This window comes from Pungitius pungitius, chromosome 15, assembly GCF_949316345.1.
Source record: "Pungitius pungitius chromosome 15, fPunPun2.1, whole genome shotgun sequence".
In the NCBI taxonomy this organism is placed as follows: domain Eukaryota; kingdom Metazoa; phylum Chordata; class Actinopteri; order Perciformes; family Gasterosteidae; genus Pungitius; species Pungitius pungitius.
The window spans coordinates 18639051-18665356 of record NC_084914.1 but is presented as its reverse complement, the minus strand read 5'-3'; the positions used below and the strand labels follow the sequence as shown (position 1 = coordinate 18665356).

The window sequence follows — 26306 nt, the reverse complement described above, 5'->3', positions numbered from 1 at the left end:
GGGGGGGGGCAGATTGACTCAAGCAACGGGGGAAGCCCCTCTTGTTGTCTAACTGCACTGGACGAGACTGCGATCACAGGAGGACAAAGAAGACACCAACACAGCACGTCGAATCTATACCCGCTTTTTAATTGATCGCCATAGAAACAACTGCCAAAAAACAAACAAATGTTGTTATGAAACATAACGCATAACAACATGCATCACCAGTAACAGCCGAGGTTGTTCATTGCATTCAGCAACCAAGGCAAATATTCAAAATACATTCAACGACAGTTTTAGAAAAAAAGGCTTGGTGGAACATAGATATATGCGAATTAAAGGTTACTCAGATTTATCACAGGCCTGCTCTCCTTAAATGAATGATCAAATTATACTTTACAGCACAAAAACATTCCAGATTCATCCAAGTTTCTCTCACCTCCACTTCCCAGTTCTCCTCAATAAAAACCATTTCATCATTCCAATTGTCTCTTTCATGGTTCTATAACAACAGCCTCCTTTCCTCTTACTACCACACCAGAGTAGAGCAGGTTGTTAGTGTTTCTCTCCTTGAATCGGAACACCCACATTCCAAAGAAAGCAATCAAAAGTTCATAGCAAAATCACCTTCGCCTTCGCCAGGTCTTCTTCTTCAGAGGTTAGCAAATGAAAGCCCAAACAGGAGCGGGCTGAATATAGCAATGCATTAAAACATGGTCTGTTTGATGTGTGCATGCTGCCACAGTGACAAGAGGAAACACTGGCTGCTCACGAGAAGGCCTTAACACTGCATATCATTGGTTGTTTGTAGTGGCAACCATGAGTTTAGCATGAGGTTAAACACAATGCTGGATGTTTTGATACTTTTAAATGCCTTTGCTGGAAGGTGTGTCTAATGCAGTTTTTAGATCAGGTCATCAAGTACAGACTTGATGTCAGAGACCCAGTGGTCAGACGTTGGAAGTGTCTGGCATGAATTGTGAGGGGATTGCCGGGGAATAATATGTATGCCTTCACATACATGAGTACATCTATATAGTTATAAATATTCCTCCTTTAGCACTTCACTACCTGCAGCCACAAGGAGCTCTACACCCGGCCAGCTTGACCTGCCGCCTGGGCGCTAACGGTGCTCCGGACCAAGGCCATAATGCTGAGCCAAATAGTAGTTGGTAGTTTTAAACCAAAATTATGATCTTTCAAAAGAGAGTATTTTCCTGTGGACGCATGCAAACCAGAGCCTAGAGGGGAGGGATGCAAGCCACAGTATTTTACAATTTTGGAGACTTTCCTACCGCTGCATGTGAACTGTTGGCTTTAACAATTATTACTCATTTCACCTATATATATATATATATATATATATATATATATATATATATAATGTAGCTATAACCCTATTCAACAACACAAAAATGTATTTTTTCATGATAAATTTAATTAGAAAGTAATAATAATATTGATGCTCCTTCACAATTCATGGCTTTCATGGTCACCTTCATGTGAAAAAACGTAGTATGTACGTAGTAGTACTGCCTGGCTATTGCTTGTGTGAATACCACATGATATTTAAAACCTAATTTAAAAATGGGTCCAGCCTGACGTAGATCGGCCTGTTTACATATTCAAAAAGGTTCCATACTAATATTGTACTGTATATTCCAACGAATTCCTGAATGACTGCCAGAGAGACAGTATGCTAGTATGATACAAATGCACAGAAGCACTCGTTGCATGAGACACAGCAGGCTTTCTGTCGCCTGAAACTGATCTTTGTCATTCTCCAGACACACTTTGACCATGTCAATCTTTACCTACTAACTGGTTCCATCACAAATATACAGATTGTATGTAAGAAACATTCTTATCCCAACCCACGCCATAACCTTTTCTTAACCCGTACCTACTTCTGTTGCCCAACACATTGTTTTGTAGACCCAAAGTTGAACATATATTTTCAGAGACTGTATGCGTGAAGATTACTAAGTTATTAGTATAAAATCCATTTTGAAGCCTTATTGGTATACCGACTTTAGCTTCTGAAATCCACTGAATACTTTATTCAAATAATTTACTCCAACATCCAAACTAACAACAAAATATCTGCATAGTAAGCTATGCATCACAACCACATCATGAGAAAAATAAGTGACGTATCCAGCATTCCAGCATTAAGGGTGGAGATAGATATAAGACAATGTTTTTCTTCGCCCAGCGTAAACTTAATCAAGAGTTAAAACCTTTCATGCAAATAATCTGCTATATTTGATATGGAATCATGCATTTCTGCAGACTACTGTCTATGTTTCAGTTAGTATCCCAATACCGACAATAAGACAATATCACGGCAGTTATTTCAAACAAGGCAAGTTATCAACACCATCCAACCCATGCACAAATTTAAAGTACAGACAACACTGCCTCAAGAAACTAAATACAAGAGATTAACCAAATCAATAATATTTACCTTAATCAGCATTGTATTGTATTGGTTAAAGCTTATTTATTATTAATATGTTGTGAAAAAAAGCATTAAAGTGATAATATATATATTTAGCTTTGTGTTAAAAGTGACAAAGGCAACAACATACATCATCTTTTCAAACTGTTTTTTGTGGAGACAAAAAAAGAGAGAAATCTTTATTATCACCTCAGCATTAATAAATATGATTTACCTGAAAAGTAAAGTCATTAACTGCTAGTTTAGCAATAATAATAACAATACAAAAATATAATGACTACAATGGTACTTCAAAACAAACATTTCTAACAGCTTTGCCTTTCCTAGGATAGTCCAAAAGTCCAAAAAACTTGGACGGCCTGAAGTGAAGCATTAGACAGCAGTTGTTTTACATGACAAGGTTGAATTTTCCAATATATAATCAAATATGGTTTGAAAAAAGAAAAAGCATCAGCAAGCATTATATTCATTATGTTCTCGTGTTGATCCAGGGTGTTTGTGTCTCCTGTTACCGACACCAGAGAGCTATTGCACAAAACCCGGATAAGGGATTAAGTCGGGCTATCCAGGTTATCCTGGAGGAATTTAACTCCGACTTGGTTGCACGAAAGCAGGTTGAATTAAACCCGGCCAAGTAACCATGGCGATTTATTCTTTGAAGCTAGCCTGCTCCAGACCAGGCTAAGAGGCAGGCTAAGATGAATCCTGCAGCCTCATGTGTTAAATCAGCTTCCGCTTTGCCCCGAAACAAACGGGTTTAACAGTTATTCCGATGTTTTCTGAATGCGTTCTGATTTATTTTTATTAATCACTTGTCACTAGTGCTGTCACCAGTTTGGTTTTTAACTCAACTATTGGATGAAGAAGCTCTGATATTAAGACGTGCTTTCAGACGTGAGAGGGTGTTTGGGGACAGATCAGACCCTTTAGCTGTTGTACGGCAAAGAGTGCATTTATTTACAGTTTCGGCATCTCCCACGGCATATAAAACATGCCGCTTTGCCAAAAAGCGCAATGCCACACAGACCATCTGTGGGATAGTGAGAGCAGGCTTTAGAGCCAGCAGTCTGCACAAATAACGGATTCCAACTCCAGAAAAAGAAAAAAAGGTACTCGTGGGCGAGAAATATGCTGCGCGCGGCGTCTTCTCCATTTCTGCATCAGTAAATCTGTGATCGATAGCGTGGTCTACTTAAGAAAGCCGTGGACGTGCACTTATCCAGATATGTGCACCTGGATCGACTCAGCGCCTCCTTCTCAGCGCGACTCGGCAAACGTGCAACCGATTAAGGCGCGACGAGCAGGTCACACTAAGTCAAGCGGCGCTTTATCACTTAGCCCCGGTTTCTTTATTCTACTTTTGTGCAATACCCCCCAGGGGGCGATTGCATGACAACAGGATAAGGGATTAAGCCGGGATATCCAAGTTATCTTGGTATGAATTTAGCTTTGACTTGGTTACACGAAAGCAGGTTGAATTAAACCCAGCCAAACAAGCATGGAGATTCATTCTTTACAACTGGAGCAGGCTAACAGCCAGGCTTAGATTAATCCTGGATTCCCACAAGGTTGCAGGTAACATGAATTAGATTTAAAAAAAGTTTAGATAAAATATATGAGCAGGCATGTTGTAAGTAATTTCTACATACCATTTGCAAACTTACCAGCCTGCTAAATGTTTTCAAATTTAATCTTAGCTGGTTGCCAGGATATTTTTGTCCAGTCATGTTTGTTCTGTATGAACATGTATTGTAAAAATATATTTAGAATTAGACAGAGCTTATAGAGATTTGTGCATATGGTTGTAAAACATATTCTCACATCAATAATGGTTTGAAATTAGGCCTAGTCTTTAGGGTAAATTTTCTAGAGGAACATTCCCTCACTCTGCTCACTTTTAAGGTAAAGTAGGGTAAATAATACATTTTATTTGTATAGTGCTTAACATGGTAGACTATTCAAAGACACTTTACAGCAGGGGTCCCCAAACTTGTTCCTGTGAGGGCCAGATAATTTTCCCTTCTCTGGGGGGGCCGGGGTCAGAAAAAGTGTGACGATTGCAGTGGGTGCCTAAATGTTAACTATTGTTTTCCAAAAAGCCACATACAACCAAATATTAATAATTCAGTATCTTCACAAAAAAAAAGTCATGAAAATAAATAAAATCACTTAATGAAATAAATAACCAAATAATCTTCTCTGGGATCTTTACAGAAAAAAATGAAATAAATAATAACCGCCACCGCCTCTTGACCGATGAGAGCATTGAACAAACAAATAATGGTTTGACCCCTGCAGGTTAAATACCTGCATTCTGAATCAACCTATTCTCCATTATTCCCTTCTACTTCACAGGGGCTAGTCTAGGATTAGAGTGGCCAGACTGAAAAAAAAATCATAATGCCCCCCTGGTATTGTTCAAGGGGCCGGGCCAAATGTGGTATCCGGCCCGCGGGCCTTAGTTTGGGGACCACTGCTTTACAGTAAAACCAGCACATTTAGCACAGAAACACAGATGCAGCACTAAAACCAGCATATTAAAAGCAATTAAAAAGTGTACAACTTCCCTACTAAGCAGATCTTTTTTAACTCTAAAGCATTCAGTCGGTCTGCGATTGTCCGCCAGGCCTTTTCTCTCCGTTTGAGCATCCGTATTTCCTTTTTTGCATAATATATGCTTCAATTTCCATGATTAGTTGCTGCTATGCTGCACGCGTCTACGTCAGCAAATCTGCAACCGATTAAGCCGCGACGAGCGGATCTCACTAAATCAAGCTGCGCTTTTTCAGTTATCCTGGATATCTTTATTCTACTTTTGTGCAATAGCCCCCAGGTGAAGTGTCACTGGATGGTGTAGGACACATACAGCAATACACTTTAAGTCACTTTATTTAAGTATTAAATTCACTATGTACATTCTTTATTGTATTTCCGTCATCAGGATGTAAAAGTATGTAAAAGTTTGACTCCGAACAAGCCACACAACCTCCACCAGTAACACCAAGGTAAATTATTAATATTATTATTATTATAACTGTATGTTCAAAATGTAGGTATCATAAATTTGACCAGATTAGCTAGCTAGCTATGCTCATTTTGTTAGCAAACTAACATTAACATTAGCTTAAATGATTATGTTGGGTTTTTGGCATTCTATTCCTCTGTTGTTGTGCTTACGTTAGCATAGCCTTTGCAGACTTGTACGGTTAAGTCTACCTAACCAATCAAGGTAACTCTATCACTGTATATTGAAATATCAAGTTTGTATTGTTTACCTGGGTGGAAGTTGTGTGGCAATGAACCGATACAATGGTCATGATTGAATGTATTAAATGACATCCTTGTGATTAAAGAGCACAACCTGCAGTTTATGAGTGGCATTAACTTTATGCTAGCAGAATAGTGGAATATCCTGTTCAAATATCAAACGGTTTAAAGGTTTTTAAATGGTTTTAAAAGTGTATTCTTACACAATTATTAATTCTGACCTAACTATCCAGTAAAACTATTAATACAAATTATTGTGGAATGATTTCAGGTAATTTAACAGTGTTAAAGTAAGCGTTAGCTCCTTACGTTTCAAGCCAAACACTGTTTTAATTATGAAAGTTTACATTTTCTTAAGCAGAGTCGGTAAAAGGACCCGGCCAGACTTCCATCATCATGGTAAACATTTGTTTTTTGCAAAGATTAAATAGTGGTTAAAGAGTTGCTAAAATTACCATACACGCTGTCAACATATCCATCAACCCAATTCCACCCTTTCACATCAAGATATACCGCTTCAACACCTCCAAATGGTTCATAAAAAGCGCTTACAAGCATTGCCCGACCCGTCGCCCAAATGAGTCTTATTACTTTCCCTCATCAAATTTACTTTCCTACAGTAGTTAGACATGTACATCGTTTTATAAATTCATGAGATTTGACATGTAGATTTGTTGACATGTATGAATTAACATTACTAACATTAACTCTTTTAAGTGATCGACAAAAAAAATACCAGAAACAGCGTCAAAGAGTTGAGCTTCAGGAGATGTTCAAATAGTTTAAACAAGTGTATCTAAATGTATTAATCTGATGTTATATACAGATATCATACAGTTATACCTGTCATAGGGTTTTTTTTCATTATGGGGGAGATATTGCTGTGCCGATATCAAGGTTTCGAGATAAAGGACGTTGTACAGACTAAAGCTCTCTGAGGATAATTTGTAATTTGTGATTGTTTTGTCTGTTGGGAAATATACAAAATAAAATGAATTTAATTTAATCATGCTCCATACGCCATTGTTAAACGGTAATGAGGACTTATGAAACCTTGAAAATATAGAAACATAGTTCAACACAAACTTTCGAAAGTGAAAGCCATGTCAAAAGCAATTAAAAGACATTCGGTCGTTAGACTACGAGGCTGTGCTTTGCAAATGTCGTGAACAAATGAACACCTGATGTAGCATCAAACAGGAAGACACTAAGACCCACAGAAACAGATCCAAACGGATCGATAGACAGACTGATAGAAATAGAGCCACTCTCCCAGGACATGGCAGAGAATCAGCCGAGCGCCTCACATTCCTGCCTGGGCCCTTTTCACCCACCGCCACGTCACTCCGTGAAATAGTAAGGCAGCTGTTGGCTTCCATCAGCTCAAAGTGCATCTCTGAACATATCCAGTACACCGTCCACCCACACACACACACACACACAAGCAGACATGTGTGTCAGATACACTGACATATGCACAAGCTTGGTTTCCATCCAAATAGTTGTGTGTGAATTTTTATGTAAGAGAGTTTAGTATTAATAGATCCAAATTCAACGAAAGGTCATCTGCCATTCCAAAACCATCTTCATTATCGCTTGAAGCAAACCTAGTTTCTTAATCAACACGTTATGCAACAGATGGCAGCAGAAAGGAGTTGATAGACTAAGTAACGCAAGCCCTTGTTCAAGATCAATTTAAGTGTTGTACAGTTCAAGATGGGCTCACTTATTACTGCAGCCTGCCAATGTGTCGTTATATATTGTCCATTCAAATGGGATGCATCTGACTGGTAGCTCATGGCATGTGACCAACAAAGGCAACACGGTAAAGGCTCTCTGTTCCTCAGGTGGATCATTTAGGAAACAAATTATCTTCAACTCAGCTGGACAACACACAAACTTTTTATTGCAGCATTTCAAAAATGACCAAATCTGCTGAACAGTCGGATGAAAACGGAGCTCCAGACAAGCCCAGGCAGCGGAGGTGCCAGGCCTCACACTCAGTCAGTTCACTCTCCAGGCCTCCTGTTGCTTCCAAGCCTGGTCGAGCATCCGTAGTTGGGGCTCCGGGGGAAGGCGGCCCATTTCCACACCGGCGACTGCTTATTTCAGCTTTCACTGCACTCTTAAGTGGAGTCACAAATCATCGCCAGTCCAATCAAGTTGGACTTGGGCATCTTTCAGTCCATCCAGAGGGGGGGAGGGGGGAGGGGGGAGCTGGAGGGGTTTCATCTTTCTCTCTCTCTGCTTTTTCCTCTCGCAGTTCTCCTTGTGCCCCCCCTCCCCTCTTCTCTACCTTCACTCGGCTATTTTCAGTCCTTCATTTTGCCTGTGTCCGCCATTCTGAAGGGAACCATTTTCTTAAAAGACCCCTTCGGCTGATTGAGAGTTAGTGACTTGGGCGACTAGTTTGGATGAGTCCACTGCGGGGGATAGATGTTGGAAGACATATTACAGTTACGTATACAGTACATTTAAGTACACAGAACAATAATACTTTATATTAAAACCACTGGATTAGATTATGAATGAATACACTGCTATGTATTTGTCTCATGTACACATATATAGGTGGGTGATGAAAGAGCAACCTCAATGTGCAGCACATTTATATTCGTAAAAGAAAATGTCAAATGATCTTTTTTCTCTTCATCTAATCTTTAACCAGACTAGTCACTTGACAATTCTTATCTGCATTGGTAGCCTAGCAGAGGCAAAGGTGTTGAAGAAAAGCATGTCGGTAAAGGCTGGAAAAGCTGCACCGGTTAAGAAAACTGGATAGTCAAAATGTTATTATTTTCATTTATCTATTGGCATATCCCCTACCATTAGATCAGGGGGGCGTCTGGAATCTTTTGGAAAGAAAAAAGGTTGTTTTTTTTCTTCGCGCACGCCACTTCATACTGTGCACAGACATCTGCATACACTTAGACACGAAAGAGTCCACACGAAACGACTACCCGACCAGGGATATATACAGTATATATATTTATATACACTGCTCAAAAAATTAAAAGGAACCCTTTGAAAACACTTCTTATTTTAAAGAAAATATGTTGGATATCTGTACTGATATGGAATGTTTAATGTCGTAGGAACAAAAGGAGATCACATAAATGTTTCAGCCTACTGAGGGCTTTTTTTACAGGTACTGCCTGCCTACTCTTTATCGTGCATCAAGAGGAACCCAGGATCTATTGCACCAGCGTAGGATCTGACCATCCAGATACCTAATGGCAGTCTGACTGCTGTTCCCTTTCCTGTAGAGGTCTTTGCGTCCCTCTATGGATACGCCTCCCCAGACCCACCACCAAACCAGTCATGCTGAACCATGTTGCAAGCAGCATAGCATTCTCGTTGGCCTCTCCAGACTCTTTCCCGTCTATCACAGGTGCTCAGGGTGAACCTGTACAGCGAAAAAGCACAGGGAGCCTGTGGCGGAAGTGCCAATCAAGCTACACGGTGCTGGGCAGTGAGCACAGGGCTCCACAGAATGCCCTGAGGCTGCACTCATTAAGTCTGTCTCTGATAGTTTGGGCATAAACATTCACACCAGTGGCCTGCTGCAGGTTATTCTGTAGGACTCGGGCAGTGCTCAACCTGTTCCTCCTTGAAGGACTTGCAGAGTAACTGCCTGTCTCCTGGAGTCTCCTCCATATTCTGAAGCTGTGAAAAACTTGCAACGGCACACGTGGATGTGCCATCCTGGAGGAGTTGGACAATCTGTGCAACTTCTGCAGGGTTAAGAAATGACCTCATGCCCCCAGTAGTGCTAATGACTAGCTAAAGCCAACACTCTTGGAAAACCAAAGATATCAAGAGGGAGGCACTTGAATTGGCCACACATGCAACACCTGTCCTGTTTCGGGGGTCATCTCATTGTTGCCCTTCTAGTACACCTGTTGTTCATTCCATCAATGTCAATGCAGCTGAAACTGATTAACAACCCCCTCCGTTACTGACCTGACCAGATTATTATCAGAGAAGTACAATTGACTTAATGCCATAATCTAATAAAATATTGTTCCTCTCATTGTTTTGAGCAGTGTATATATACACTGTGTGCAAAATTATTAGGCAAGTGAGTATTTTGATCATATCATCATTTGTATGCATATTTCTGAACTCCAAGCAGTTTATACTCGAGTTGGATTTAAGCATATTAGGAGATTTGTGTAATGAGGGAAGGTATGACTTAAGGAGATCAACACCCTATACCAAGGTGTGCATGATTATTAGGCAGCTTCTTTTCCTCAGGCAAAATGGGCCAAAAAAGAAATCTAACTCACTCATACAAGTATTTCAGAGGGAAGCAGCACTCTTGAAATTGCGAAGATGTTGGGGCGTGATCACCGAAAAATCAAACGGTTTGTTGCAAATAGTCAAAAGGGCCGTAAGAAATGCGTGGAGAAAAAAAAGACTCAAATTAACTTCCAAGGATTTGAGAACGCAAAGCTAGCAGGAACCCATTATCCTCCACTGCTGCCATATTCTAGAACTGCAACTTTCCTGGAGTGCCCAGAAGTACAAGGTGTTCAAACTCTGAGACATGGCCACGGTAAGGAAGGCTGAACAAGACACATAAGTTGAAACATCAAGACTGGGCCAAGAACAAGACCAGACAGATTTTAAGGTTTTATGGATTGATGAGATGAGGGTGACTCTTGACGGACCAGATTAATGGGCCCATGGCTGATCAATAACGGGCACAGAGCTCCACTTCGACTCAGGTGGAGGTGGCGTTCTGGTATGGCCTGGTATTATTAATGATGAGCCAGTTGGACCTTTTGGGGTTGAACATGGACTAAAAATCAACTCCCAGACCTACTGCCGTTTCTTTAAGCAGTGGTACAGGAAAAGGTCTATCTTTCAACAAGACCATGACTTTAATGCAAGACAATGCTCCATCACATGCATCAAAATACTCTAGGAAAGGCCTTAAAGGTGAAAAAAAGACATGCCCCCCTTCCTCACCTGACCTAAACCCTATCGAGAACTTGTGGAGCCTTCCACAGTAGATATAGAGAAGGAAAACAGTACACCTCTCTGGACACTGTCTGGGAGGCTGTGGTTGCTGCTGCACAAAACGTTTCAGGCTTATTACGGTTATTGAAAGGAAGGGTGGCTATATTGGTCACTGATTTTTGTTTTTTGTTTTTCATTTAGTTGCATATATCGTGCACACTAATAGTTGCCCAATAATTGCGCACACATAGATATTCTCCTAAGAAAGCCAAAGTCTTACTTTGACTTTCTTAAATATTAAGGTTTGGGGTTTATTGGTATTTTGGTTGTTCAATAATAATAATAATAATCCTCAAATCCTTTTGCAGTGTATATGCAGTGCATATATTAGGCCGTCATTAACGCATTAATCTATGTGATCAATGTGACCGAGATGAAAAGGATAAAATATTTTAACAAAGCAAAAGAGCTCTTTGCATTGGAAGGAAAACAAACAGAAGAACTGTGCAGGGGAATTCCTCCACATGTCAAACAGAAGGTGGATGAGTGGCAAAAGGACCACTTTACACACTGCTGGGCTAGCTGCTAGGCTACTTCCATCTCAGCATCTACCTTGCGCAGAAGACCACCACTGTTCCCCTAACAGACAGGGGTTTGGAAAACGTCTGGATAAATGAAGTGTCCTTGGGCAAGACCTCTTTCACAAGTGTTAAAGATGTTGGGAGACTAGAAACAAGCTTTAGAACTCTGTTTACTAATTAACATTTAACTACAAAAACAAGACATGTGGTTCATATCAAGCGGATGTATTAATGTAAATTCTTACCTGAGATCAGATTTGGTCAGGTGAGGAAATGGACAAAAATGATTGCAAGACCTACGTTTAACAGCATCACTAGGGCCACCAAGATCGAGTTCGGGCCCTGTAAAAGCACAAGAAAGCAGTTAAGAAATACACTAATACCAATTCAAAAGTCAGTACATTTAACAATTGTGAAGAAACGTTAAGTGACCCACTTTTGGAACATCTCACTAATCGTTAGCTTTATCAGTGATTCTTTGATAAGGTTAGTTTAAAGACCCTGAGAAGATGCACCAGCAACATTGCATCAGCTCATTTCTATCTATTATTATGTATAAAAAACATTTGTTCTGGATTTTAACACACGTCTTGTTTGTACAACAGGGTCTAAAATTTGATAGATATAAAATAATTTAAGTCAAATCCTTTAGCCCCACTTAGATGTGTGCCCCAAAACCTCCCACCATGCCCATGCCTTGAGAGAACTGCCAACGTTTGTTTAATACAGGTACTCATGCAAGTAAGTAAGTGATAAAACTCACCGACTCCTCCTCAACTATTTCATCAGCTGTTTCCATACTCGCTTTCTTGGTTTCTGAGAGGCTCTTGGGTTTGCTTGATTCCTGTCTTTTTGGCTTGGGAGGCTCTGGTGCTTTGGTGGCCTCTTTTAGTGGGACAGGTGAAGGGCCGGAGGGGGGGAGGGATTTTGCTGCGGGTGCCCAAATCTGTTTGGTAGGTGGCGGCAAACGCGCCAGGCTTGATGGGTGAAGCTCATCCTCCACACCAATCGCATCCTCAGGTGGCGGAATCTTGACATCTGCTTTGACATAATAACCGTGGTACTGGGAGTGAATCTGTCCATTGCTGGGGTAACTACTGATTGTCGCAGTCACAGCTGGTTTGACCGGAGGCGGAGCCTCCTGTAGCCTCACTTCCTGTCTGAGAGAAAGTTTGGATGCTGCTTTTGTTATCCCTGCAGAGTTAAAAGAAGGAGAAGGGAAATAAATGACTAAAGAACACACACATTTTCCGGAGGAATTATTTTGGGTGTTTCACTACGATATCAAACTCAGAAATAAGAGGCTGAATATGCAGGTAAATTCGTCTAAGACATTCTTTTTAAACTCACCAAGCTGTTTCTGGGTAGCAGCAGGTGAATGGCGCGTTTGGTCAGCTAATCATTTTTAGCCATTAGCCAATCACAGTGTCCATAACAATACAGGTGAACAAACAGTTTTCTCCAATCTGGTCCCAGAGTAGCATATCGTAGGGGTTGTCCATGCACTAAACTGTGCTGTCATTGTTAGCTTGTTCCAATCGCAGGATTGGTTCACAGCAGTGAGTGCTGAGTAAGCGTGGCGTAAACAACACTGTTTAAACGTGTTTTGAACACACAACTGATCAATGCTACAGAGGATGCCAAGAAAAGCAGTGTGATTCATAATGAAGTCCTCCAAAGGCCTGTACACATGGTACTGATTGTATAATCCTCTATGCGGAGGTGATCAACAGATAATGGCACTACTTTTATGGGCTACTCAAGATGCCTGCTTCCTTAGTCAGTTTCTCTATGTTTGCTGATAGAATTACTGCTGCTGCTCACCATGTTTAATTTGCAGCTGTGGACTATTACTACTATTAAGATTGACTAATCAAATCATTGCTGCCGCGACTTGCAAGTCAATTTTAACATAAAACCAAGTGGTTTACCTGCTGTCAAAGACTCAGCTGCCGGGGCTTTGTTCTCTTTCCCAGCAGGCTTTGATGGTGCGACCGCAGCTTCAGTTTTTCTGCTATTTTTAACAACAGTGGGTGAAGCAGTGGGGCTGGGAGATGGAGAGTGGTTGGGTGTTGTGCCTTTCCGGTAGAAATGAGGGCTCCCTGATGGAGATTTCTCTTTTTTCTCCTCCACAGCAACCTCTTTCACCTCTACTGGCTCATTATACTTCTGCCGGATGTAGTCAGGGCCTGAAACCAAGTGAAGAACATAGATCAGCTGGGCCTGGAGGTCTAATCATCTGAACACCTACATTTCTTCACCTGCTGGATTTCTATTGCACTTTTATGACAGCACAAATCACAATCAGAAACAAGTATGTTGGACATACAATGAATCTGTCATGGTGAGTGGCGTAGCATGGCGTTAAATAAAAAGAGAATAATTTACATTATATAAAATATAATTATAATATGTATATATAAATATATATATAGTACAAATAAAAAAATAAAGTGCACAGGCCAACAATACTACACAAGTGTATTTGAAAGTGTTTAAATAAAGTCAGTCAGTGGGGGGCCCGGGCTCTGTTGATAAGCCCGATGGAAAAAAACGGTTTGTCTGAGAGTTCTTGGTCTTGATGGACATCACCTTCCGGCCAGATGAAAGGGACACAAACTGTTTTTTTCCGGGGTCAGAGGGGTCGGCTACAAGCTCTTCTCTTCTCGCTCCAGGATCCTTGAAACCAACAAGTCCCGGGGGGACAGCAGATTGCAGCCAATCACCCTCTCTGCGGACTGGATGACACGTTGCCCTTGTCCTTGGCAGTGGCTGCAGCGTACCAGGGCTGTCACTATTATTGCACCAAAATGAGTTGCCATAACTATTATTTGCGATATTATTGCAATTTTCAGACCATTTAATGCCACTGATTACATGATGACAATGTAAAAGCATAATAATACAAGTATGCTCTTTAAAAGAACAAAAAATGTTTTATTCTTTACAATATTTAGACATTAAAATCGCAATGTGAAAAAATATATCCTAAATAAATAAATAAACTCTTTTTTTTTACAAAAAAGCCAAACGGAGCAGGGCGAAGCAATGTGGTAGGGTTCGAGAAAATGTGTTCACTATAAAGCCGGGGAGGTTGGCCCGGAGGCTTCAACCGCCAGCAGGACGTGCTCCGTGGCTGGGAGAGATGGGGCGTCTCGGCCCTGCTACTCATCGGCCGGTCCGGGGATCTCGCCCTGTCCCTCCTGGCCATAGAGGCGGACCCGCAGTCTGGAGGAACCGACAGTAATTCAGGTTGCAAGACTGGGTGGGTGGTTGTGTCTTCGGTGAAATTTTAAGTTAATTAGGTTGCCTGCATTTGTGTGTGTGTTTTAATGCTGCCTGAGCTCCACCTCCACATCAGACAAAAGGACAGAGGCAGCGTGGTCGACTAAAATGTTGGTGACATTCATTTATGTCAAAATCGATTGATTGTTTCCACCTGTGCCCTCACCCTGTGTGTATATATTGTCTGTGCCTCCCTTTGTCCTGTGCCAGTTTGTCTTATCCATCGTACCAGAGAACCCGCTAAGCAGCCACGCCATTGTCGCATCGTTTTTTGTTCTCAGGTTTAGTGCAGTTTTTTTTCATTTCCTCAGCCCTCTATAAGCTTTAAAAAAGAAGCTCATCGGGCAGTTTCTTTATTGGTTAAGTCGCTTCCCCTATGTGCCCTGCATCGCTATGCGGGTGCTGATGTTCCAGTACCTGGCTGGTGGAAGCCCGGGGAGAGTTCTCTGGCCACAGCTCTGGCGATTTCAGAGTCCTGACTGGCTGACTGGGCCGACTGGTCGGCAGCTTCTGCTTTGGCCCGGGCATGGGACGTCCTGCAAAAAGACACAAGCACAATACGTAGACCAAGTGGGTTTAGCACTTCAAGTAGCCAAGATACTCGCACAGCATAGTCACGCCTGATTTGCTGTGCTACATGCTACAGGCATGTACACACATTTGCCTTCTTTAATGCAGGTTAACTGGGTTCACACTGGCACGGTCCTCAAACATTCAAAAGTGGTCTAGCGATCTGTCACCACATGTAAACATTAGTCCTGGGGTCCGTTTCCAGAAGCAGGTTTAGTCGAAACTCAGAGTTTGTTAATCCTGAGATGAGGGAAGCTCCTACCGCTGACAGCAGCCAGCCAATGACACAGCACGCTTTCATTTCCTTATTCATTCATACTCTGAATCAGGTGGATTTTAGCGCTGTTTCCCCATATGAACCAAATAAGATTAGTTTTTAACGTAACAAACGTCATAAACAAAGTGTTTCCTTAAACACGGCATGTCCTTTTCTGGACGATCCTGTTGATGAAGAAGCAGTTTTACTTCGCAAGGTGTTAAACGTCGGGAGAGAATATTGAGCCCCGATTTGATATATTGTATTTTCCAGATAAGTACTTGTTTGAACGGTATCGTCTTTCTTCACAGTCCATCAAATATGTACAAAACCTCACCCGTCTTCATATACAACATGGACATGCTCTCGTATTTTTTGCAAACGGCAGTTTCCTTTCCAACATTAAACGTTAAACCTCCTACTTGAAACGGACCCCAGGTGTTTATCTTTTCTCATTGTAGTCCAGACTCTAGGGACAAAATTCACAAATACATAATGTAACAATAAATAAACCCACATTAGAATTACCGCCTCCAGCTTGTGTGCCTCTGCCAACCAGTCAAGTTACATAATACTACCAAGCCCGTCCAAAATTTCATCACCATCATTTATCCCTTTAAGATATTTACGACAATGATGATAATGATCACAATAACGTATAAATCGTATAAATTCTTGAGTTACTGCCAGCAACAATTTCACTTCAATTATCCGTGGCTCTTTGGGTCCATAAAAAAAAATGCCAGTTGGATGACTAATCATAGATAAAAGTAATTGCTGCAAAGGCTGAGCAATAAAAACAAAACCTCAAACTACATGTTTTGTATGTGTAGATGTATGGAATGCAGAACATGTGTTTCTTTGCAAAGGATGTATCTATTGTACACCGATTAATTTATTTCCCCCTCTAACCCGCCGTTGACATAGACCTGAAAGGTTTCATGGAAAAACACCAAAACGGAGGCTTGAAAAGCTTAATTCATTTTACAAGTGGACTTTTTTTGATCTAAAGGTAATACACTATTTTATTCAACGCGCATGTTGTTGTTCAATGAAAAGAATAAAGTTCTACTCCCAAATGGATTAGGTCAAAAGCGTCATTTTTTAAATTTGTGTTAGAAATGTTTACGACAAAACAAACTTGAAATTGTCTTTTGTGTTGTCAAATAGTGTTTGTACCCAGCCAAAGTGTGTTTGTGAGTGAAAAGCTAGGTGACATTCGGTAACCATTGTTGTGTAGGGCTGTCAGTACGTTAGCAAAGGCTTTTAATTCTAATGGCCTGGACAGGTTACATCCATGTTAGCCGCATAACCCCTTTAAACGAGAGGATCTGAATCCAGGAACTGTTTCTGCTATTGCTCGAAGCTCTGGTGTTTTCTGTGTGTTGTAATAATATTGGTCAAGGTACTATTTCTACATTATTCAGTGAAATCAATTTAAAATCAACAAGACGGAAAACCCACAAGAGAAGCTCCACTCCAAAGGGCAGCCATGTCATCACCAGAGTTCTTCCACACTGATCATGGAATACCAGATACAGCACACAAGTGTGACCCAGTGTGTGTAAGGGGGAGGGGGGCTGTCAGCTGTTGATAAGCGTTGCCCTCCTTGGCCTTATTTAGACAAACACTGCTTCTGACACACACACACACACACAAACAAACGTACATACACACACAGAATGAAAATCTAAGAAAGAATGTCCCTACTTGCTTATTTCTCTCTCCCTCCAGCCCACACACCTACTCTCTTGACCTTGCTCTCTATTTTCTGACTTTGCCCCCCCTACCTCCTCTCTCACTGTTCTTGCTCGCTCTGTCTTTCGATTTAATTCAGCCCGTGCAGTGCCCTGGAAGTGCTGCTTGCATAGAGAAGGATAGTTTGGTAGTTTTCGACTTTTCAAAGGCTAAAATCACATTTTGGAATCATAAACTCCTGTGATTAGTCTGATTTTGAACTACAAACCAATCACACTCTGGTATGGAAGTAAATCTGTGTCATCGGGTTTTGAAAGAAAAATTATTTTTTTGCGGTTGATTTTTTTTCAGTATTTTAACATTGAAAAACGTTCAGATACATAATTTCAAAGCGTAAATATTCAGTGCTAGAAATTCAATCACGTTTTTCTTTCAAAACCCGATGAAACAGATTTACTTCCATACTCTGGCCCATTTGGAAACTCACTTTTCCAAGCCGTCTCGGTCTGGTGGTTTTAGCCAGGGTCTGATTGAAAGCCTTCATACAAGCCAAAAAAAATATCAAAAAGGACCAACAAACCTCTTTGTTTTTACGGAACAGGTGAGGAATGAGAGGCTAGTCAGTCTATCTATCACTAATACTGATTGGCGGCACAGATGTACACAAGTCTTTATGTCGTCTCATATTCTTCGCTTAAAACTGAGTGAAACCAAATGTCCGAGTCTAGAGAGACTCCTGCTCTTCCTATCGCTCTCTACAAGTTAATGGCTGACATCTGGGAATATATTCACAAATAAGTCCAACGGGGCATGAACCATTAGCAGTGACGTGTTCTGACAGGTAGAGAAAACCTTTTATAAAACATAGGCAGAGCAGGAATCCTTCTAATCTGAGTATTGGTGGTTTCCCAGTCCATTTCCATGTGTCGGGCAAGAAACTAAATCCAAAGGAACATACCCAAGCATCAGTGTTCTGAATGTTGGGGAAAGTAGCTCAAAGCTCAAATTGCTTTGAGCCAAAAGTCCATGTAACTGTTAACTGTGATGGTTCTCTACAATCCCGTTGCTTTCTATTTCAAAGTTTGGACTTTACAACATCTTAAGTCTAAGTGTCCCATAATGCTGCAGTTCGCTCACCACAACTGACCCTATAAAACTTGAAGGAACACAGAAACAGCCTTTCTGTGTAACTTTACCTGGAGATGGCTATTTCTACTTTGGTTCTAGCAATGGCTGCTGCTCTCACCGCTCCCTCGATGGCTCGGTCCACCTTCTGTTTGGTTTTGGTGTTCCTCAGCGGGATCAGCTGCTTCCTGATACCCCGGGACAGAGCGTTATTCTTGTACTTCCCTTCTTCCTTGGTACCATCGGGGAAGATGGTGCAGCCGTAGCCCTGTCGCTTATTGTTCAGCCACTCCCCTTCGTACTTCATGCCATTGGAGCGTTCAGAGACACCGAAGCCGCTGCGCTTGTCGTTCTTCCACTCGCCCATGTAGGACTCTGTGGTGGTGGCGTCCACGTTGTCCTCAAGAGGCAGGTAGTCATCGCCAGGGTCACCGTCTCCAAAGCTGATGGTGGAGTTGGCATCGCTTGAACTGATGCGGCTCATATTGGTGTCACTGTGCGCTGAGCTGCGCTTACTGGAAATGGACGAGCGTGAGTCAGACTTGCGCAATCGCTGGAGGCTCCCAAAGAGGGACCCCCGACGGAAAAGACCTTTCTTCTTCTCTGAACAGTCCCCTTCTGAGTGGAAGTTGAGTACAAAGCCACCGCGTGTACCAGCAGGGCTGTCGGACAGGCTGTCACGCAGTACGGTACCGTTACTCTGCTCGCTGCGGAGGGAAGACAGCGAGGTGCGTAAAGGTGAACGGATGACGGAGGCCATACCGTATGGAACACTTTGACGCACGCCATAGCCATGACGCATTCCCCCAGTCCACTGACCTTGGTATGTACCTACAGCAAGAACAGGGGGAGAGAGACCACAGACAGTGAGAGAACTATATAAGAGAGAGAGAGATCATACACAGGTCATCTCAGAAGCACCCATGGACTTGGGGCCAGAACAACGCATCGATGTGATCAACTAAAACGACCGGGCAGCACAACAAAATTTAAGTTTGTAATCATGGATATAGTATTCTGCTTTATTGTGTGTAGTGAAAGAGTTCCAACTGTGTGCTCCTCAACATTGCTTGAGGCTGCTTTCCAGTCCTCAATGTTGGATCATAGATCATATAGTTCATAACGAGGGGCATTTCTAATTACTATGCCAAGCAGTGGCGGCTGGTCCATAGAAGGCAATAGGGTGTGGCTCCACCATGTGCAACGAAAAAAAAAAAATAGTCAATATTTGTGCTTTTGAAACATGGATTATATACCCGGTAATATTTGTAAATTAATATCTGTGCAAAATATATGCTATTCCTGCATGTCCTCTCCACTTGTCTGAGCTGGGCTTGGGCCGTGTCCCAATGCGGCAGGTCTAAGAAGCAGTTAGCCAACCGCTGATAAAGTTAACGAGTGACATTATAATTTCAGCGTCCTAAAATACATTGAGATTTGGGCTTGTCCTTCGCCGCCCTACGCTGCCTCTCTTCAGGGCTCCGACACTCCGTTTAACAACAGAACAAGAGCAACCACCGGCAGTGTCCTTCCAAGTAGACCCGACCCGAACTCGCTACGAGAGAAGAACTTTGAGGTAAAACAGCTGGACCCAGATGAGCCTGACCTCACAATCAGACAACGGGAAGACGGAGAGGGGAAGCGGGGAAGCGTGAAAGGGAAGACGCACACATGACGCACACATGACGCTTCTGTCGAGACTTCTACACCTGGGATGTTAGCTGGCTAGTTAGCTACATGCTAACGGTGTGTATTTGCGCACCGCGATATTTATAATAGTTACGATATGGTGGTTATATCTTATTATGAATATGAATATTGTCCACAGCCACTGATCAAGACATGGAAATATTGAAATGCTTAGTTTCTATTATAATATTGTATTAAATACAAAAATATTGAATATAATATCTTACATCATATAAATGAAATCCATTTTATTTTGTATAGCCAAAAGTGGCAAATGACCAATTTGCCGCAAAGGGCTTTATAGTGTGTACACATGCAACATCCCCTGTCCCTAAACTCTCACCTTGGCACAGGAAAAACTTCCCAAAATATACAGAATATAAAAATATTACTTGAATATTACATTGATATATTAGAGCTGCCTATCATTTTGGAAAATAGTCAAATAATTAATCAACTAACCCTAATTATGTGTTTTAGTAAGTGTTTTTTGCATTTTGTTGTGGAATACCAGAAGGCACAATGAATGGGGAGCATAAACATCCCATATAAACTTGTTAACCAATGACTTTGACATTACTAGCTGCAACAATTAGTCAATACAGCTGCTTAAATACATTTAAAAAACAACACTTTTCTTTAGACATAAAATGCTATGTATTTAAAAATGACTATTGTAATATTATTATCATTTTCTTTAATTATTTTTGATATAATTATAGAGGATCAGACAAAGAGAGACATGCATTTGCAAGCGGCAGGAGACCCTAAACTATTACAAAAGCAATATTTTTATTGTTGATTATACACAACTCAAATTTGTTCCAATTAAATCACTCATCAATATTTCATCAGCCCAGTCTGCCTTCTGCTTGCTCCTTATTGGGTCTACAAAGGCTGTGGCCTTGTTGGTGGAAGCAGCATGTTGATCCTTTCATCAATGGGCCATGCCAGTGAGGCTGCATTAACAGAAAGCACTGCATGTAGCTCCATTACACTACAGAGACTGTACACTGTCATTAAAAAGGGAATGGGAAACCATAATTGACTGTGAATAACAGATTCAACGTTAAAATGTTCAACCGCAAAAAAAACGCAACATCCGGGACCTCAAGGAAGACCAAACGATTCTAGATTCAAGATCAGGAGCGTGCATTAACCAAAAGGAGCGAGCACCCAATGCATCTTGGGCTTCGGATTGTAACCATGTCCAATAATAACGGGGCTTTAACTCTTCTTTATGCCATCAGTGTGGCAACGTTTGAAGAAATACATAAAAGAACATATAATGTTCACCCTGAACCAAAACGTTTGCTTGCCACTGATGACATACATTTTCATTACAAGTATATAAATCAGCAGATCATCCTACAGCTCGGCGTAGCGCAGCCGGCCAACAACATCATGTTATTTTGCGCGACACGGTTCGATTTCAGGTTGTGGCGAACTTTTAATAAATGTTCTTTTAAGTATTTCTTCATATGTGGCAGTGACTAGTGCTCACTTATACAATCGTAATCGCTGCAATGGATATGGGATGCATTTTGAACATTTTCAGCACAATATGTTTGCAAATGTGTGACGACATAAGGCAACACCTGCCAGTCGGGGGAAAACAAACACGCACGCGTAGCCAAGCCAGTAGTTCAAAAACCAGCACGTAACACCGTCACTGAAAAATGGGTTCTCGTTTCAGACTTTACGAGCAAATACAGGATCCCTTTGAGATAAATTCTAAAGCCTCGCATTAAGACGTACATCCCTTTATGTAAGACTCTGCGCTACTTGCAGGGCGCTGTGTTGTGCCAGATCCTCAATAAAGTTTACCCATGGCCATGAAGACTCATTTAACGTTACGTGGACTTTGAATGCCGCTTAATACCCAACTGAGATCGGCTTGTGTTGCATGTGTACAGACTGTAAAGCCCTCTGAGGCAAATTTGTAATTTGCAATTTTGGGCTATACAAAATAAATTGAATTCAATTGAATTGAATTGAATAGAGTGTAGTAAAATCTAGCACATAATTGTTTGTTCTGAAACGGTACAACGGTTAACGGTCTACATTTTATTTACATTTCAATATTCTTTGGAGATTGCATGAAAACTAAATGACTGACTAACAGGAGAACGCACCCGGAGCATAACAACATGTGTTTGTCAGTGTTCCAGTCTGAAGTTTGGACACTTTCTGATTCTCAAAGCACCCAGAGTACTCATCATTCGGTGATAAAACAGTAATGAAAGGTTAGACTGTGGTTCTTATGGCTTCAGCTGGAGAATGAGCTATTTTAAAAGATGGAAGTAACTTGAGACACTGGGAAGTTTGTTGGCGACCCTAACATAGGTCCAAGCAGCTATATTGCTATGTTGAATAAGCTTCCTCCACAGTTGTCAGTATTCTAGATGCTTCTCTCAAACCAGAACTAAAGAATGAATCAGTTTAGTGACCTCCTTGGAAAGTAAAAAGTATCTCAGTGTCTGCTAGCAGGTTTCAGATGATTTAATAAATCACAATTTGGATTCGGACCTCGATAAAACATGGTCCTATGAATTCAGTGAGCAAGTTACACCGGGTGAGTAATCACTTGGGGCTAGGGGTTGACCTCAGAGTTGACTTGTGACCACAATGGTCAGGAAACTCCGATCCAGCCATTATCGGAGGTCATCAACATCAAAGTCAAGTATAGTGTTTAACCCAAAGTGACATAAAAACACAGGTGTTGGGGGTCAATACCTAAATTCTATGTGGTCATCATGTGGATACTCTTTATCGGTGATCCTGTCACTAAAATGAAAAGTTGAAAGCAGCTTTGCAAAATAAGTTTACAACGGATATTCTACCAACAGTAGAGTTAGAATACTCCACAGAATCTTAGGAAACATTTTGATATATATTATGAAATATCGTATTAATTTATGACGGCTGTTTCTGCAAACTCAACATTTAACAGAGTAGAAGATAAAAAGAGGACAAAATAGCAACTGTATTTCTGTTGAGTCAGTGCAGCCAAGTGTCGTGGCACGGTTATTAAACCAAAGTAATTCATCATGCCGTACTAATCATGTGAGGTATTTTACTCTAAGTAATTAGGCTTAGTACTCCTCTTCTTTATATTTTTAATCACCTAATTTCCTAAAGGGAAAATGAACACTACCAGAGTTAAAGGAGAGTTATGTTGGGTTTCAGAAGTAAAACTTAAAGAAAACAAAATGTATTTACTTACAATGCAACACACCTTGAAACTCAGCTTTATACACATTCAAATGGGCTAATATTACACTATCACTGCCTTTATTTAACGAGCAGTCTGATGGGCGTTTTTCTAAGAACAATTTGACAATGTAAAGTGGAATAATTCCTCCCACATTAAGGTGCAGGGAAGAGCTAAAGATAGAGGGAGTAGAAGAGAGAAGGGCCCCTTGGCTGGTAAGCAGAAATGGACTCACATAACCAGTAGTGGGTAAAAGTAGCTCTAGACCCTTTCCTGCTATACATGAATGTGATACAGCACAGGTTTCCAAAAGTGCTGAAGAAGATTTTTTTATTAAACGGAGTGAGGAGTGAAACTAAACACTTCAAACCTATAGTTGATGTATTGCACGTTCAAAATTCACTTCCATAAAGTTTGGAGATTCATACTGGTGTGTCCATACCAAACAGACACAATGACATTCAAAGTAAATGAAAAACACAATACAAATCATTTGAGTGATGACCTAAACTAAGTCATGATCTATCCTGTTGATTTGTCCTGTTGTCTGTAATGTGTGCCATGTGGCTGCACTCAGAGCATTGTGTTAGCACTTCATAACTGTATAGACGGAACAAAAACTGATGGTTATGAATGTTGCTTGAAAATTAGCATGACATTAACCCAACTGCTTTGCTTGTCATCCTGCAGACGTATTTTATATTGCATGGAGCTGGTGGCTCACAGCTAACAGTGCAAACCACGGCAACAGTGCTGATGGAGGTAACAGTGTTTACCCAAAGGGGAACTGGAGGTTGGGTGCAACACTGCCATGACAGAGTTGGACGAATGATGTAATTAAAACACAGTGGTGGTATTTGTTGAACAACCATAAGAACTTGTGTGAAACTCCACAAATTTAACTTCAGCAGTTTCCCATAGGAAGTCATTATTTATTATTTCTATTCCACTGTTACTTTTCAATAGAGGAACAGTGCAACATGTCATGCACTAAAACCACTACTATGACAGGAGGAAATAATCTATGCCACAACATGCTACCTAAAGCTGAAATGCTAAGAAAATGGATAAAAAGGAAGCGATGGATTATTTTAACATATTACCCATGCAGTTGTTTGTTAGAAATGTGAGCTAACATAACACTTTCCTAACCCGGGCAGCGAAAGCTAGCATTGCCCTAATGTGGATGCAATTTTAACACTGTTTCTGGTATTTTTGTACCTAACACGTTAGTAATGTTAATTCATACATGTTAAAGAAGCTACGTGTCAAATTTCATCAATATTATAGGGCTGCAACTAACGATTATTTAGAAAATTGATTAATCGATGAATCGGATAAAAAAAATGTCCAGTCCTTTATTCTAAAACAGAACTCCAAATTCACATTGCAAAAACATTTCATAAAGTAAAGGTTGCTCCTTGAACATAATCATTTATAAAACAAAAAAAAAATACCGCCTCCAGTGCCTTTCGCGGCTTTTGGGGTGCATCAAAAAGCAGACGTGGGGGGAGGGTGGCACGGACGATACGGCTGACAGGGGAGTAACCGACGCGGCTCGGATGATTTTTTTTTAGCGTAATGGCACGAATGCGTCGCCAGCGTTTTGCGCCACAGGAGACACATGCAAAGTCTATGCACAGACCCGATGACGTATTGTTAAACGACACACTGGTATAGTAAGTATTAAGTAATATAAAGGACGTTTGCTCAACCAGCGCAGATTGTTTTTTTCTGGGTGAGACATGGGATCATTTCTTTCTTCATAAATGGTTTAATTTCATACTATTGCCCACCGTTTCGGAGATAAACTTATGGTTGATTCCATCCCCTCAATTTTTAAAGACAAATCAACCCTTTAGTACCAAACATAGAATATATTCAACAGCTTCTGAATAAAACAGAATAATAGCATCACTGTAAATTCACAAGTAATCCAATGTTGCACCTATGTATGTTTGCATTTGTACATAGGTTAGTTAATGACGACTTCAAGGTGTAGCAGTGGCAGCTGGCCAATAGAGGGCAATGGGGTGTCGCCCCACCTGGCGCCCCACTCCTTAAGGCCCCCTTCCAATAAAAAGAAACGTTTTTTTGTGTTCTTGAATTATAGAATACACCCTGTAGTATTTGTAAAATATGATATCTGCGCATGCTGCAATAGGTGCAACCTCAAGATTGCCCACACAAGCACTTTAGCCAATTGCTTTTAAAACATGTGACATACAATTTAGTCAATCAGGATCCTTAAATAGACTCAGCCTGGGGCAACATTGGTTTTGCCCCAAGCTTGCGCGCTCTACTAAAACCTGGAATCAACAGGCGGATGACGTTCTGGAAGAAGTGTGTGTGTGTGTATATATATATATAAAAATTGAATTGCCTGTTAGGATGTGCTTCTTAATGTTGGAATATATATTAAATATTTAATTGGAAAGAAGTAATGTGTTTACCTAGAATATTTTCCACCAGCCTCCACTGACATGTGACTCAATGTTTTGATACAGTGTTTGTAAAAATAGATACAAAATGATACAATATGGAAGAACTTCTACTCGCATCAGGATCTACGTTCCTCTCACCTCCATCACCGTACGTCTCCACGCCGTATCCGTCCTGCAGTCCGTTACTCCAGGTCCCCTCGTACCTGGCCGGTGTGTTCAGGCTCTGCCGGACTCCGTACCGGCCCTTGAACCCGTGGGTCCACTCTCCCCGGTATATCCACCTTCCCTTGGTTTCTACGCCCAGTCCGTGGCGTTTCCCTTGCGACCAGTAGCCCTGATAAATGTTCCCACTGGGCCAGGTGTAAACCCCGACCACCTCGAACCCGTTGGACCAGGAGCCCGAGTACTCGCCCTGGCCCTTGGGTCCGGTGCACACACCCTGGCCGTGGGCTTTGCCTTCCTCCCATCCTCCGCAGTAGGTGCCACCATCATCAAAGTCGAACCGCCCGCCCGTCATTCAGAAAGGTAAAAAGTACTACTGCGTGGCTTATTGTGAGTGTGCGACTTGTTCTCAGGTGCGCGGTTATGATGACAGGGAAGTCCTGGTGAGAAGAGGAGCTCCCGGCGGAGGTGGACGGGGAGTGATGGCGGCTCGGTGCATCAGCAGCGCAGTGACGGTAACTGAGAGCGGGACGTGGGAGGGTGAGAGGCGGCCGCCACGGCTGGCGGAGTCGTTCCACTGCTGAGAGCTGGAAGACTCTACCACCCA

General features: G+C 41.4%; 1 protein-coding gene across 1 annotated transcript; it reads right to left on the bottom strand.

The window, feature by feature from the left end:
• Positions 1 to 108: 108 nt before the first annotated feature.
• LOC119209518 (junctophilin-1-like) lies at positions 109 to 26306 on the bottom strand. Its single transcript, XM_037458934.2, has 7 exons — positions 25676 to 26306; positions 18262 to 19021; positions 14959 to 15077; positions 13188 to 13445; positions 12020 to 12450; positions 11502 to 11598; positions 109 to 8133 (listed from the first exon to the last, which is right to left on the bottom strand). Exons 1-6 carry the CDS (start codon positions 26052 to 26054, stop codon positions 11518 to 11520), a joined length of 2028 nt encoding a protein of 675 aa, XP_037314831.2. The 5' UTR covers positions 26055 to 26306; the 3' UTR covers positions 109 to 8133; positions 11502 to 11517.

What these genes read in the sequence shown, in the direction of transcription:
- LOC119209518 (XM_037458934.2), bottom strand. Translation starts at nt 26,054, where the DNA reads ATGACGGGCGGGCGGTTCGACTTTGATGATGGTGGCACCTACTGCGGA. An exon ending in GGAGACGTACGGTGATGGAG is followed by an intron (nt 19,022 to 25,675) that starts GTGAGAGGAACG and finishes TTCTTGCTGTAG; the next exon opens with GTACATACCAAGGTCAGTGG. An exon ending in GTAGAAATAGCCATCTCCAG is followed by an intron (nt 15,078 to 18,261) that starts GTAAAGTTACAC and finishes GTCTTTTTGCAG; the next exon opens with GACGTCCCATGCCCGGGCCA.